Source organism: Orcinus orca, chromosome 12 (assembly GCF_937001465.1).
Source record: "Orcinus orca chromosome 12, mOrcOrc1.1, whole genome shotgun sequence".
Lineage (NCBI taxonomy): Eukaryota > Metazoa > Chordata > Mammalia > Artiodactyla > Delphinidae > Orcinus > Orcinus orca.
The window spans coordinates 83004175-83016958 of record NC_064570.1 but is presented as its reverse complement, the minus strand read 5'-3'; the positions used below and the strand labels follow the sequence as shown (position 1 = coordinate 83016958).

At 42.9% G+C, this 12784-nt stretch overlaps 1 protein-coding gene across 3 annotated transcripts in view; it reads left to right on the top strand.

Moving 5' to 3' along the window:
- The window catches only part of ADGRB3 (adhesion G protein-coupled receptor B3), a 793577-nt gene that overhangs the window by 384244 nt on the left and 396549 nt on the right, over positions 1 to 12784 (top strand). For all 3 annotated transcript variants that reach the window (XM_004270131.3, XM_049695237.1, XM_004270132.3), the window contains one exon: positions 1241 to 1435. In XM_004270131.3, coding sequence (XP_004270179.1) covers positions 1241 to 1435 — 195 coding nt within the window. The remainder of the gene's footprint in view (positions 1 to 1240; positions 1436 to 12784) is intronic.

Below are 12784 nucleotides of genomic sequence, written 5' to 3'. Positions count from 1 at the left end.
GATGGCTGCCACTGAGGGGAGACAGGAGAGAAATGAAATAAGAAAATGGCAAGAAACAAACTCCCTATATATGTTATGTTCTTTTAACATAACACGATGGGAACAGAGAATGTCTCTGAAGATTTTTATTTTCCCAAAATATTTTTAGACAGAGCTTTAGAGACTAGAGAAAAGTTAAATATCTGAAGTGTCAAGATAGCACTTTTTAAAATCCATTTTAAAGAAAATTCCTAACTTTAGGATTCGCTCAGATTGATTGCCGTACTTCAAAGGATTAGGTGGCACTTTCCTTAATGGGAAATTGATGATTATAGTTATTACACTGGAACCTTTCTAGTCCAGTCTTTCTCTGGTGTGTTAGTTCTTAGTTATTTCATGATCCTTTGATAAGTCGTCGTTATCATAAATTTAACAATGCGATGACAAAGACTAACCTTCTAGTAAACAAGTAAACGTATAACAGATCTCTGCTGTCACTTTACCATCTCTTTCCTTAACATTCTTCCACATGACAAGTTGCTTTTCTTCCCTTGGGCTGGAGGATAAGCAAATATGAAAACTGACAGCATGTTTCCCTGACCATCAAACTAATTTAAGCTTGCATCTCAATAGTTCATTCTGCTGCTGAAGACCTAGCTGAGAGGTTTTTGTTGTTGTTTATTTTTTTTTTAAATAAAGCCAAAATAATCTAGCTTTCAGTCATTTCTGTCATAGTAGTCCTTTAAAGTTTAACTAAATGTCTTTCTTAAGCTAACTGTCCTCGTGAAAACTCTTTTTTATTTTTGCTGCTGTATAAAGGTGTCTTTATTTTAAGAGGTAATGCAAAAATTATTAACCTCAGCTTGTTAATATAAAAGGATATTTTGAAGTGTTGATAATCTCCCATCTCTGCTCACACCTCACTGAACAATCTCCCCTGTTTACCATGTGCAAAATTATTTTTTAATTTTTATTTCAATTAAAAACGTAAATTAACACATGCTTTCTGCGAAGTATTAAATTATGTTTTCTGAAAACTAGAAAAGGCAAGTCCGTCAAGTCAGCCAAAGTGCGGACAGTGATGCGGAGGTCTATCCATGTGAGTTTGGGGTACACACAGCTTAGTTTTGAAATCCTCCCAGGTCTTTCAGTGCTATTGGAACATTGTCCCTGCAGTTTTAAATACATTCGTTTGATGAAGATATGTGAAGAAACAGTAATGAAGATTCTGATGTTTTTTCCACTCTTTTGACCATCACAGATCAAAGAACACCTTGCGAAAGGGCAGAGAATGCTGGCAGGTGATGGGATGTCCGAGGTCACCAAGACACTGCTGGATTTAACTCAGAGGAAAAACTTCTATGCAGGTGATCTTCTGATGTCCGTGGAAATCCTCAGGAATGTGACAGACACGTTTAAAAGGGCAAGTTACATCCCTGCATCTGATGGCGTCCAGGTAAGGGAGGTGATTCCATGAAGGAAAAGCAAGTGAGCTTGGGATCACTTGTGGTCCTGGGAAGCCAGTGCAGCCACCATGGGGGCTTCCTGGCCTGGAGGGGAGGGTGCTCACTCCTGCTGGGGAAGGCATCCAGGCCGTGTTCAGCTGAGCTCTGGAAATGACCTCAGATCCTTAGTCATTCTATATACCTCGGTGTCCTCAACCGTAAAACGCATGTAATGCACCTCCAGGAGATAGTGAGTGAGAATGTGTGTGAAGTGATTTGAGTCCTCAGCAGAAAGGCACTATAGCAAATTCCAGGTTGTAGCGTGGGTATTTTATTCCCACATTTAATATCAGCATCTTGCCACAGGAAACTATTAAAAGTACATTAAGCATAATGAAGGCACATTAACTATAGCATGCAGAGAAGACAGTTTAAGTTTTGTTTGGGGTTTTGCTATTAGAAGGGGGAAGGCCATGTTTAATTCTGTGGAACCATTGTCTGAAAATATCAGGCGAGTAGAGAATTGTTCTGGGTAGGAAAATAAGGAATTCAGGAACTCCTCACAGCATATTTTTCTTGTCATGGAAGACTTCTAGAACAGCATCATTTATTTCCATAGTAAAGTTTAAGTACTCATCCAGTTTTCGAATTGCCTTTGCCATTAAGACAAAGCTTGTTGAATGGCAAAAAAAGCATATTTAATGCAACTCAGATTAACTCTTCTTGTGCCTAGGCTAAAATGTACGCCTGCCAAGAGTGTTGACTTGTTTTTTTGCGTTTCTAGCATAATGTTCTTCCTGTATCTTGGCATGAAGTTCATTAAATAACGGTTTGGCAAAATTCCCACATCAGGTAGTTTTCTTTCAGCCCACTCTTCCTTTGGAGTTTTATTTGCATTTCACTTGGAGAATTCAGAGGGTGGGTTTTTTGTTTTGTTCTTTGTTTTGCTTTATTTTGATCAGCTATTGAGGGAAAGAGGAATAGAAGGCTTTTTGGAACCATGGAATTATTCATAAATAATATTAAATGCCCTAATTTGTATAGAGGTACATATAGTATTTAAATTATATGCATATACTGCTGAAAGTAGCTGCAATGAGAGTTAGTGGGACTGCATTCTATATTATATCACTAATGTCCAGGAATACTTTTTTTTTTTTTTTTTCTGCGGTACGCGGGCCTCTCACTGCTGTGGCCCCTCCCACCGCGGAGCACAGGCTCCGGACGCGCAGGCTCAGCGGCCATGGCTCACGGGCCCAGCCGCTCCGCGGCATGTGGATCCTCCCGGACCGGGGCACGAACCCGCGTCCCCTGCATCGGCAGGTGGACTCCCAACCTCCGCGCCACCAGGGAAGCCCCAGGAATACATTTTTAATTGTAAAAATACATAGTAGGGAGGGGAGGTGGAAGATTACTGTCATTTGAGCATTTCAGAGGTGCATTTGTGAGGTTTTTTTGTTTTTTTGTTTTTTATTTTTTGGCCATACTGCATGGCTTGCCGGATCTTAGTTCCCCGACCAGGGATGGAACCGGGCCTCTGACAGTGAAAGTGCCGAGTCTTAACCACTGGACCACCAGGGACTCCCCAAGATGCTTTTGTTTCTTTACAAAGAATGAGAGAGTTTTCCAGTTTTAAAAATGTACTAAGTAAGCCAAGTATAACCTTTCCCTGTAGTTCTGAGATACTTCTATCCATTGGCATTTACATTGAAAAATAACATCTGAAACCCTTGACATAAAATACAAGCTGTAATTTTGAAAAACCTCAGATCCTTGTGTTCACGTTGAAACATCAGGCAGAAGGCTGCACACAGTGAGCTCTCAGGCCTCTTTGAACCCTCGTGAGTGTAGGGCTTTAAGATTTTTAGGTGCTGAAATTCAGGAAACTAAGAATGCCAGGTTGTATTGGGGACATATTATGATTGAGCTTCTCATTGGAGTGCGCAGACTCCATGAACAATTAGTGTAACCACAGGCTTCGGCATGGACATCAGCTGGCTTGACTTAAATAGAGCAATGTGGCTGATGGTGGTGGTGTCCTTGTGGCATGGTCAGAAATACCTTCCTCCGTTTCTGTCCTACTCTCTCCTTAGTCCTCCACATGCGCACAGAATTCTCAGCAGGCTGGTGTCCTAGTCATTCACAAACGGGAGCTGTGTTTTTCTCTTTCACTGTCTTTATTAGTGTCTTTTCGGGCACCTGGAAACCTTCCTCTTCTGGGAGTCCTTCTTCTTCCGTCTCTGCCCGTCAAACTCCTGGCACAGCTCCAGCAAGTCTTTCTGACTGCCAGACCTGCAAGCCCCAAACTCCATCTGAAAATGACCTGTCTCGTCTCTGAAATTCTAGAGAACTTTGTACCACTTTTATTCTACTTTCCACAAGCAATTTTATACAAATCTTTTGGACATATTTGTCGTCTTTGCTTGATTACAGTCTTACTGCGACTTCAGTCCTCCACTTTCAAGGGCTCTGGGCCCTTGTGATTGGCTGGCACCTCAGGCTTCATATGGAGTAAGCTAAACTCATCTTGAGTGCCACGTTTTCTTGTATTTTCTACTTTGCCTTGTAGGATTAGTGGTCCGTAGGCTGGAACTGTAATGTCATCTTGACTTTTCCCTTCTCTTCCTTTCCTGTTGGGTCAGCCTACACGGCGCCTCTTCCATCCGTCTTTCCTCTCCCCACTGCTGTTTCCCTGTCTTGGCCTCCAGTTACCCCAGCCTCCATTATTTCCATGGCCTCTTTCCTTTCATCCTCCCTCAGACCCTTACCAACATCCCTCCTCATCTTGTGCACCATGGTCCCATTGGCTGTCCTAGCACAGCCCTGATTCTGTCACTCCTCAGTCAGAAATCTCCAGCGGGGCACCAAGGCCTCCTCAAAGACAACCCGAAGCCTGTGTCTTGGTTTCTAGTACGCCCGCCGTACGTAGGTCACCTGCCTTTCCGGCCATGCACATGGACTCCTCTTTCCCTTCACAGACTTGGAGCCAAGTGAACTACTTCCTGCTTCCTGGATGCACTGTGCGTTCTTGGCTCTGGGCCTTCGCTTCCTCTATGCCTTCAGACTGGCTTGTCTGTCTCCGTCTCCTAAATCAGTCTCTTGGTACAGACTCTGGGACTCTGAGTTCCAGCAGCACTTCTCCTGCGTCTCTTTATGTCTTGAGTTATTAGTACTCATCTGCAAATCTTTGAAAAAGAAGAAATATCCCTGATCCATCTTTGGATACTAGCCGAGCTCCAAGTCATCCTCTCCCCAAAGAGGAGTCTTGACTATAGAAGCTGCTCAACAAATGTTTGTTGAGTTAATTAACAACAAAATTAATAACTACATAGATACCACTGACCTTTTTTTTATCCTTTTTTTTTTAAACTGGGAAAAGAGCAAAGACCAAAGAGAGATTAAGGAAAACTATTTAAAGAGAATACATTCTTTTAAATGTAGTTATGTGCAAGACATTTTATGTAAAATGCCTGGTGATGCTGGATTCAGTAAACAATTGACTTGATACATTGATGAAAGTGAGATAGTATAGCTACAACCTGTTAAAATTTGGGGAAAAAATAAAGTGTACTTTTATGTCTTGGAAGGATAAAACATAGTAATAGTTTTATTTTGGGAAACTGGTAGAAAATTACTCCAAAAGTCCCTTCCCTTCAGGCATATTCTTTCCAAACCTTGGGGCTTGGTCATATGTCCAAACCTCTGCCCATATTGGTCCTCTATGTAATTTATTCTTCCCATTTCCAATCTGATGCCAAAGTTCTTCAGGATCCAGCTCAAAAATCATTCCTACTCAAAAGTCTTCTCTTCATATCTCAGGCAGAATTCAGTGTTTTCCTAATTGTCTGGTCTTTTTGAAACCTTGCAAATATCCCTACTAGAACAGGTCTCTCACATGACATTGTAGTTATTTGTTTTCAGGCCTCCCTTCAGCAGCAAATGTTAAGCTTGTGGAGAGACAATTAGGTCCCTGGGGCTTAGCTTGGCACTTGGAGCATAGTAGACATGCAAATATTTGTTCAAGTAATTAGTGACTATGAGTAATGTAGTAATATTTGAGGAATTTACTTCACAAAAAACTAAGAAAAGTACTCTGAACATCCAATTAAGAGAAAGGAAGAAAAGGAGAGGAAAGCTTCTCTTTTTTTCCACCCCTGGGAAAATTCATACTGAGTCTCATTCTATCAGCGGAGGATGAACTCACAACACCCACACCAGGAACTTGACAAAGTTGAATCAGACATACAAATTGAAATTCCAGTTTGTCCAATAAATATCTTGATGTCTTCAGACACATTACTTAATCTTTCTCTACCTTATTTCTTCATATCTAAAGAAGAAATAGTAGTACAGTCTATTCTCTTTAGTCATGGTAGTTATATTTTATAAAATGAAAGAATACTGAATCATTTACTAATAGGGAAACTACAGGATGGGTTCCTTCAAGAATCTGTCATATAATTTTCATCGACCAATTAATACATGACCTGTTTTATGTGTGTTTCTGTTATTGTTATACATATAACAATATATATGTTATTATTATATATACATTGTGTGTGTATATATATATATATATATATATAAAAATATATAAAACTCATGCCTGAACAAACCTTATCTAACACACATATTTTCTCTATAAGGCATAACACAACCTTCTTGGGTTTAGGAATACTAGATGGACCTCCACACTATGCTGATGGCCATTCTCAACAGTGAAATTACCAATAAAAAATATGGAAAGAAACCTGGGCATTAAATAGGCCATGAAAAGGGCATATTTACAGGATATGAGCTGAAACCAAAACTCAGAGCATGGCCATGTGACATGAGCTGGGCACTTGTGCATGGGTGACTCAAATTCACCACCGTGTGTGCCCTTGAAGCTATGAGCTTTGATTTGGGGGTTACAAATAAATTTTAGCAAAGAGTTGAATTTGCAGATACGGAATTCATGAGTAATGAAGTTCGATGGTAACTATTTTCCAGTCTTGTTGCGAGGCTTAGAAGTAATTCAGGTTAAATACGTAACAACCCATACATGATGGTATTTGTGAGTCGTCCAGCAGAGAGTAGGTGCTCTGTAATGCCCTTAGCTCTGGCGTTGTAACTCTTAACATAAAAGGAAAAGATGGGCCTTGCTCTCAAGCTGCTTACAACGTCATTGAAGGAAAAGCTAACTCATGAATGAGGCTAGACCAGTAATGAGGAAGAGAGATATGAGTACAGTGTCTCACTTCCAGGAGCTCTCAAAACATAGAATCTGAACTGCAGCAACAAGAAAAGAATTCATGGGAGCCTTAAGGCCTTGAGATAGAATTTGGAGAAACAAGCTGGGTGCGGAAACAATAATCAAACTCCAGTCAAAGTCACAGAAATGGTATGAGTGTGGCACATTCAAAAGACCAAGGTTGGTAAAAAAAAATGGGATTCACATTGGAAAATGTCGATCGTGAAGGCACGGGAATCAAGGCTAGAGGAGAGTTTGAATGTTATTCTCTATGAGCAAAGTTACTAAATGTGAGTGCTGTTTTTGGAAAGATGGTCTGGCCAAGGTGGATAAGGGCGATTAGTGAGTAAAGGAAGACTGGGGTAAAGAAACTGGTGAAAAGGCTACAGCAATGACCTAGAGGTTGGCAAAAAGAAAGCATGTTTCAGTGACAGTGGATCAGAAAAGGAGGCATGATCCACTTAATGGAAGGAAAGGCAGGCCCCTGAGACAACTTATATTTGGGGGTAAAGAAAGAAGAATTGGAAAGAATACATACATGGAGTATCCACAGAGGCTCCTCGTTTAAAGTTGCCCTCAAACTTCCTGGGTGCAAGGATTTGTCTCTTCTCAGGCATGCTTTTGTTCCCTGACAAAACTTTTGTTGGTCTAACTCAGTGTTTTCCTAATGTTTTTGACTATGACCCACAGTAAGGCACACAGTTTACCTCAATATATAATTGAAAACTAGACTTTTACAAAATAATATTTCCCTTTTCTGTGGGTAAAGCACTCTTGTATTTTCAACGCATTCCTATCTGGTTATAAAAAGTCAATCATGGCGCTCAAACAGGTCGCCAATGTTTGAAAATCACTTGTTTGTTTAACATGTTCTCTAGGCTTGAAAATTCATTTCCCAATGATTAGGATTAAATAGGAAGCTCAAAACTCAGCTTCCAATTTCTTTCTTAAAGGCAAACTACATTCTAAATAAAATTCTCAGAGTTAGGTGATCAAGAAATTAAACTGAAAGCAGAGTTAGTGATTTCGGATAAGCCAAGCATCTTCTTTCCTAAAACACTTGACAGGCAAGCATGTATGTTGGATCTTTCTCATGCTACCCATCCAGCACTAGATGAGGATTCTTGAGTATTATTTCTCTGATGCTTTCAGTGAGAGATGCTTTTACTTTTTGTGTACAAAAGAGTGGTCTGATAAATGGGGAAGCAATTATGGCTAACAATCCAAAGCCATTATGTAATGCTGAAACTAATTCTCTTGACTAAATAAGATCTAGTACGGGCCCTTTAGGTTTGGAATTGTAGTATAACTCTAGCCTACAAGACAGTACCTTATGACTTGAGATCCTCTGCTTAAAGAACATTGTGCAGCAGAAGATTAATAATTTCCTGGAACGTAAGTCGGAGAGGTAAGGAAGGCAATAGAGCGTGATGACTCAGAGTGCCTGTTCGTGGTCAGAATCCCGAGCTTCTGGTCAGGGCTCTGCTACTTGTTAACTATCTGATGCTGGGCAGGTGACTGGACCTCCCTGAGCTGCCATTTCTCTTCCACTGTATTGGATGATGGTACCCATGCACAGTGCTGATGTGAGGGTTGAGTTACCGTGTAAAACTTACACAGCACGTGGCACACAGTAAAAGCTCAAGGAACATGGCGACGACCCTTATGATCCGGGAAGGTGAGATTCTGATGGAGCAAACACCTGAAGCATCTCTGGACCACAGGTGTCTGCTGCCAGTGCAGATGTGTATTTTGCTATCACTCCTGGGAACAAAGGAAGGTCAAATATTCTCCATGGCACTACCTATGCAAGAATGGGTCACTGCTTTTTTCCCCACTCTTTTTTTCCCCCCACTCTTAGTAGAGGAGAAGGGCAGGGAATGTATCAAGGAGAATGGAAGTCAGAAAAGAAGTGTTAGTCCTTAAGGCCTTTATCACAAAGCCATTTCAATGTTAGCCGGCAAGTGGATGAGAGGATGGCTTGAATCAATAGCCAGGATGCCTGGATCTGTGGGAACCAAGAGGAGCCCAGGATGGCAACTCCCAGCTGATAATCACTCCAAGTCACAAACGCAGCCATTTCAATGCTTCCAGCCTGAGACGGTTCCCTATTCTTTCTCTGTGGTAGAGAGAATGTGTACAGCTAAAAGCTCTTTCTAGATAGTGTGGAGAATGTGCCCTTATTATATAAGATGGAAAGAAGGAATTCAATGCCAAATACCTGCCTTAAATGGGTGAGATATTAATAAACACATCTTGCTTCACCCACCAACGTGAATAAATCCTACCATGAACAAAATTTGGAAGATGGCTGCAGGCTGAGAGGAACTGAGGACCTCCATAGGTGAATAGAGTATTCACAAAGATGGGGGAAAAAAGAAGGGCGACTAAGAAGGTTAGGTATTTGTGGAATGGAGCCTATCACCTGGTACATGCCATGTGATATACATGAATGACTTTGCTGGAACTTAAGAAAAATATGATAAGACATCTGATAGGTAGTTTTGTCATTTCAGAATCCCTCATTATTTCCATCAGAGTCAAGAAAATGTTGAGATTTGCATGTGCATGGTGTACAGGTAGTCTTCTATTGTTATTCCATTTATTATTAAATTTTTCTTTTAAAAAATTATGGGGAATGTATCAGTTTGCAGGGCTGCCATAATAAATACCACAGACTGGGTGGTTTAAACAACAGAAGTGTATTGTCTCCCAGTTCTGGAGGCTGGAGGTCCAAGATCAAGGCGTGGGCAGGTTTGCAGGCAGCTGCCTTCTCCCTGTGGCCTCACATGGCCCTTTTCTCTGTGTGTGTCACCCCTGATGATTTTGTGTGTCCTAAATGCCTCTTCTTACAGGAACACCTGTCAAATTGGATTAGGACCCAGCCTCATTTTAACTTAATTACCTCTTCAAAGGCCCTGTCTTCAAATACAATCACATTCTGAGGTACTGAGGGCTAAGGGCTTCAACATATGGATCAGGGCCAGACACAATTCAGTGCACAACAGGGGATCTTGAAGGAACTGTGAGAATTTCCCTTTAGCCAAGAAAAGTATGTGCCAGGCATCTTCCCAGGGACAGGACCTCTATGGCTCTGCTCGCAGCATCCCAGGGGTGAACTTGTGATGTGTGTGTGTTTCCTGCCCAGGTGGCCCTTCGGTATATCCGCCAGGCCTGCCCAAATGCGGTGATCACTTCTCACCTTGTGCCTTGTCTGGATTTGAGGAAGATTTTGTCCCACTTGTTATGATGTTTTTTATGACTGACTGCTCGGCAGGGCTCCCTCTTGGGAATAATTGATGAACATACCTAATCATATTAGCATCTCTAACGTTTTTACCCTTCATTTGTAAAGCAGCACCACGCTTGGCCCCCCTAAGCACTGACAATAGATGCTGCTTCTCTCCACTCCCCCATTCTGGTTGTCACTTGCACCTCAAAGCAGACCCACTCTCTGCTCTCTCTCTGGAGCCCTCCATCCTACACTTGCCCTGGAAAGACTCGTAGCATCGTGTAGGAAGTTGCCCATCCAAGCAGCTCCAAAACTCCACAGGTGGTACCATCTTCCATCTCAGCAGAGCAGTGAGATTAGTGGGAAAGGCAGCCTGAGATTCCTGGACCCCTGTTCCATGTTGTTTCCAAAATGAGTCAGAGCTTCAGTGATATCTGGGACTAAAACGAGAAGAAAAAACAAAGGTGTCCTTAAGGGCTCTGGATTTTTTTCTCCTAAACTAGTGCACGTTAGGGAATATTTGCTTCAATAATCTGCTCTCACACCCTCTGGAGCTGGCATGTGACACTGGGCTGTCTGGGACAGCCCGGCCCTGTTGGCAGGAGTCCTCTGACCACAGCCTTCCAGGCTGGTGACCCCACGGCTGACCTTCTGACCTTGATACCCCAATCCCTTTGTCCCCCCCATTGATCCTCTGGTTTTCCAGTGCTTCAGTTTCTTGTCTCTGAATCATGTTCTCTGTATATCTTGGTCCCTGATGCCTTCCAGGGGGCATCCTTAATTATCATCTGCTGCTTCCTGAATCCTTGAGGGTTTCTCATTGCCAACGGCCAGTTGATGTGCTTCTAGGATAGGTATTCTAGATAAAAGATTAAACCAGAGTGATGTGACTTTTTGTCCTGATCCGTTGAGAGACCACCTATTAAAAAAAATAGGCAAAGCACTCTTTAGGGATTACTTAGCTTTAAAAAATACAGTAGAACAAGCCTAAGATTATTTGTGTAATAATATTCCTCTTACTCAATTTTATTTCTCTACACTTTCTTGACTGGGAGGCTAAGAAGTAGAGTCATAGCCCAATCACAGGGATTGGACATCAGTTATCCAGGCCCTAATCTGTAACCTGGGTGTGTTCCTGGTTTTGCACATCTCACGTGCAGGTGTCATCATCCAAGTGCATGGAGGCTAAAAAAAAATACAGGAGACCAAGGCATTGTATCTTGAACTCTTTGGGTTTTTACCTTGCTGCAGACTTGGTCCATCTCATCTGACTTAACCTCCCCACTGCAGAGTCCTTCTGCCCCACTTCCTGCTTCCTTATCCCTAAGCCCTCATCTAACCTCACGTGGTCCTTTTCCTGTCTATTTTATCACCACTGTTTTAACTTCGAGTTCATCCCATTCAGCTTTATTCCTGGTCATTTTAGTTTTTCCCCTAAAGGCTCCAGGTTTCAACTAGGATTAAGGATTCACAAGTTTTGACCTTTTGAGCTTCAGGCTTGTAGGGACAGCGGCAGCTGGGCATCTGCTCTCAGCTCTATCCCAGGCGCCTCACACTCGGCCAGAACAGAGCTGAGCCCACAGTCCCCGGGCACACGCAGCTCTGCTGTGTCTTCTGCGTGTTCAGCGGAGCTGTGTGTCCTCTAGGAACCAGGGCCTGGTCCCGGTTCTGCCCTCTCCCTCCGTCACCATGACACTTTGTTCCCTAATCAAGCCAGCAGACAACACGGCCTCCTTTCTGACCTCCCCATTTCCACTCTCACTCTCCTGTACGCTGTTTTCCACTCAGCAGCCGTTAGATTTTTATTTTTCCTGAAACTCGTGTCACATAACTATGGTGGGATCCAGGCCCCTCTCTGTCTGAGCCCCTGACTCTCTTTTTCATCCTGTATTAATATTCTCCCCCTCCCCTCCTCTAGTTCCCTGCTCAAGGCCATGCCAGCTACATTACTTCCTCTCTGTTTGTGTTCCTTCGTCCCACTGTTGTTCTGGGGCTCTCTTCCTCAGGCCTGCCCATGACTGCCACCTTCATCACTCTGTCCTCAGCTTAGATGTCACCTCCTCAGAAAAGTCTTTCCTGCAGACTCTTCCACCTGAAGCAGCCTTGTGCGCGCACACACACACACACACACACACACACGTGTGCACACATACAAACACACACACACATATATACACATAAACTCATACACACAAACACATCCACATGTCCACACAGATACACACACACACATACACACACATACACATATACGTATACACACGTGCACAATCACACATACAAACACACATACACGTATATACACATAAGCACATAGACATGCAAACACACAGATACCCACATACCCACGCACATACACGCATACACACACCCACATACACATGTCCACACAGGCACACACGCACACACAGCCCTCCCCTGCCCAGTCCCTCCTGGCCCCGTACACTATTTTATTTTTGATTCATCACCTTAAGTCCTGTTTTAAATGATTACTTATTACTAAATGTCCTTTCTTTACACAGCACAGTGCAAGCTCCGTGAGGGCAGGAACCCTCGTGTGTCTCGCTCACTGTTGCGTTCACTGAACTCAGAAAAGGGCCAAGTACACAGCAGGTGTTCAGGCAATATTCCTGAAGGAGTGAGTGCCTTTCTGCCTCTCAAGCATCCCCTGGGTCTTTCCTCACCTCCACCCTCACGCCCACTTCTGTCCTCGCTGTGTCTCACTCGGGCTCTTGGTAAAGTCTCCCTGGGATGTTCCCTTCCCCAGGCTTCTTCCTCCCCAAGCCCCCAGCTTTGCTGCCTGGAGTGTAATTTTCTCTCTCTCCCCATGCCCTCTGCTGCTGAACAAGGTAGCCCTCGCTCCATCAGGGATGGGGCAGCAGTGGTGGTGCATAG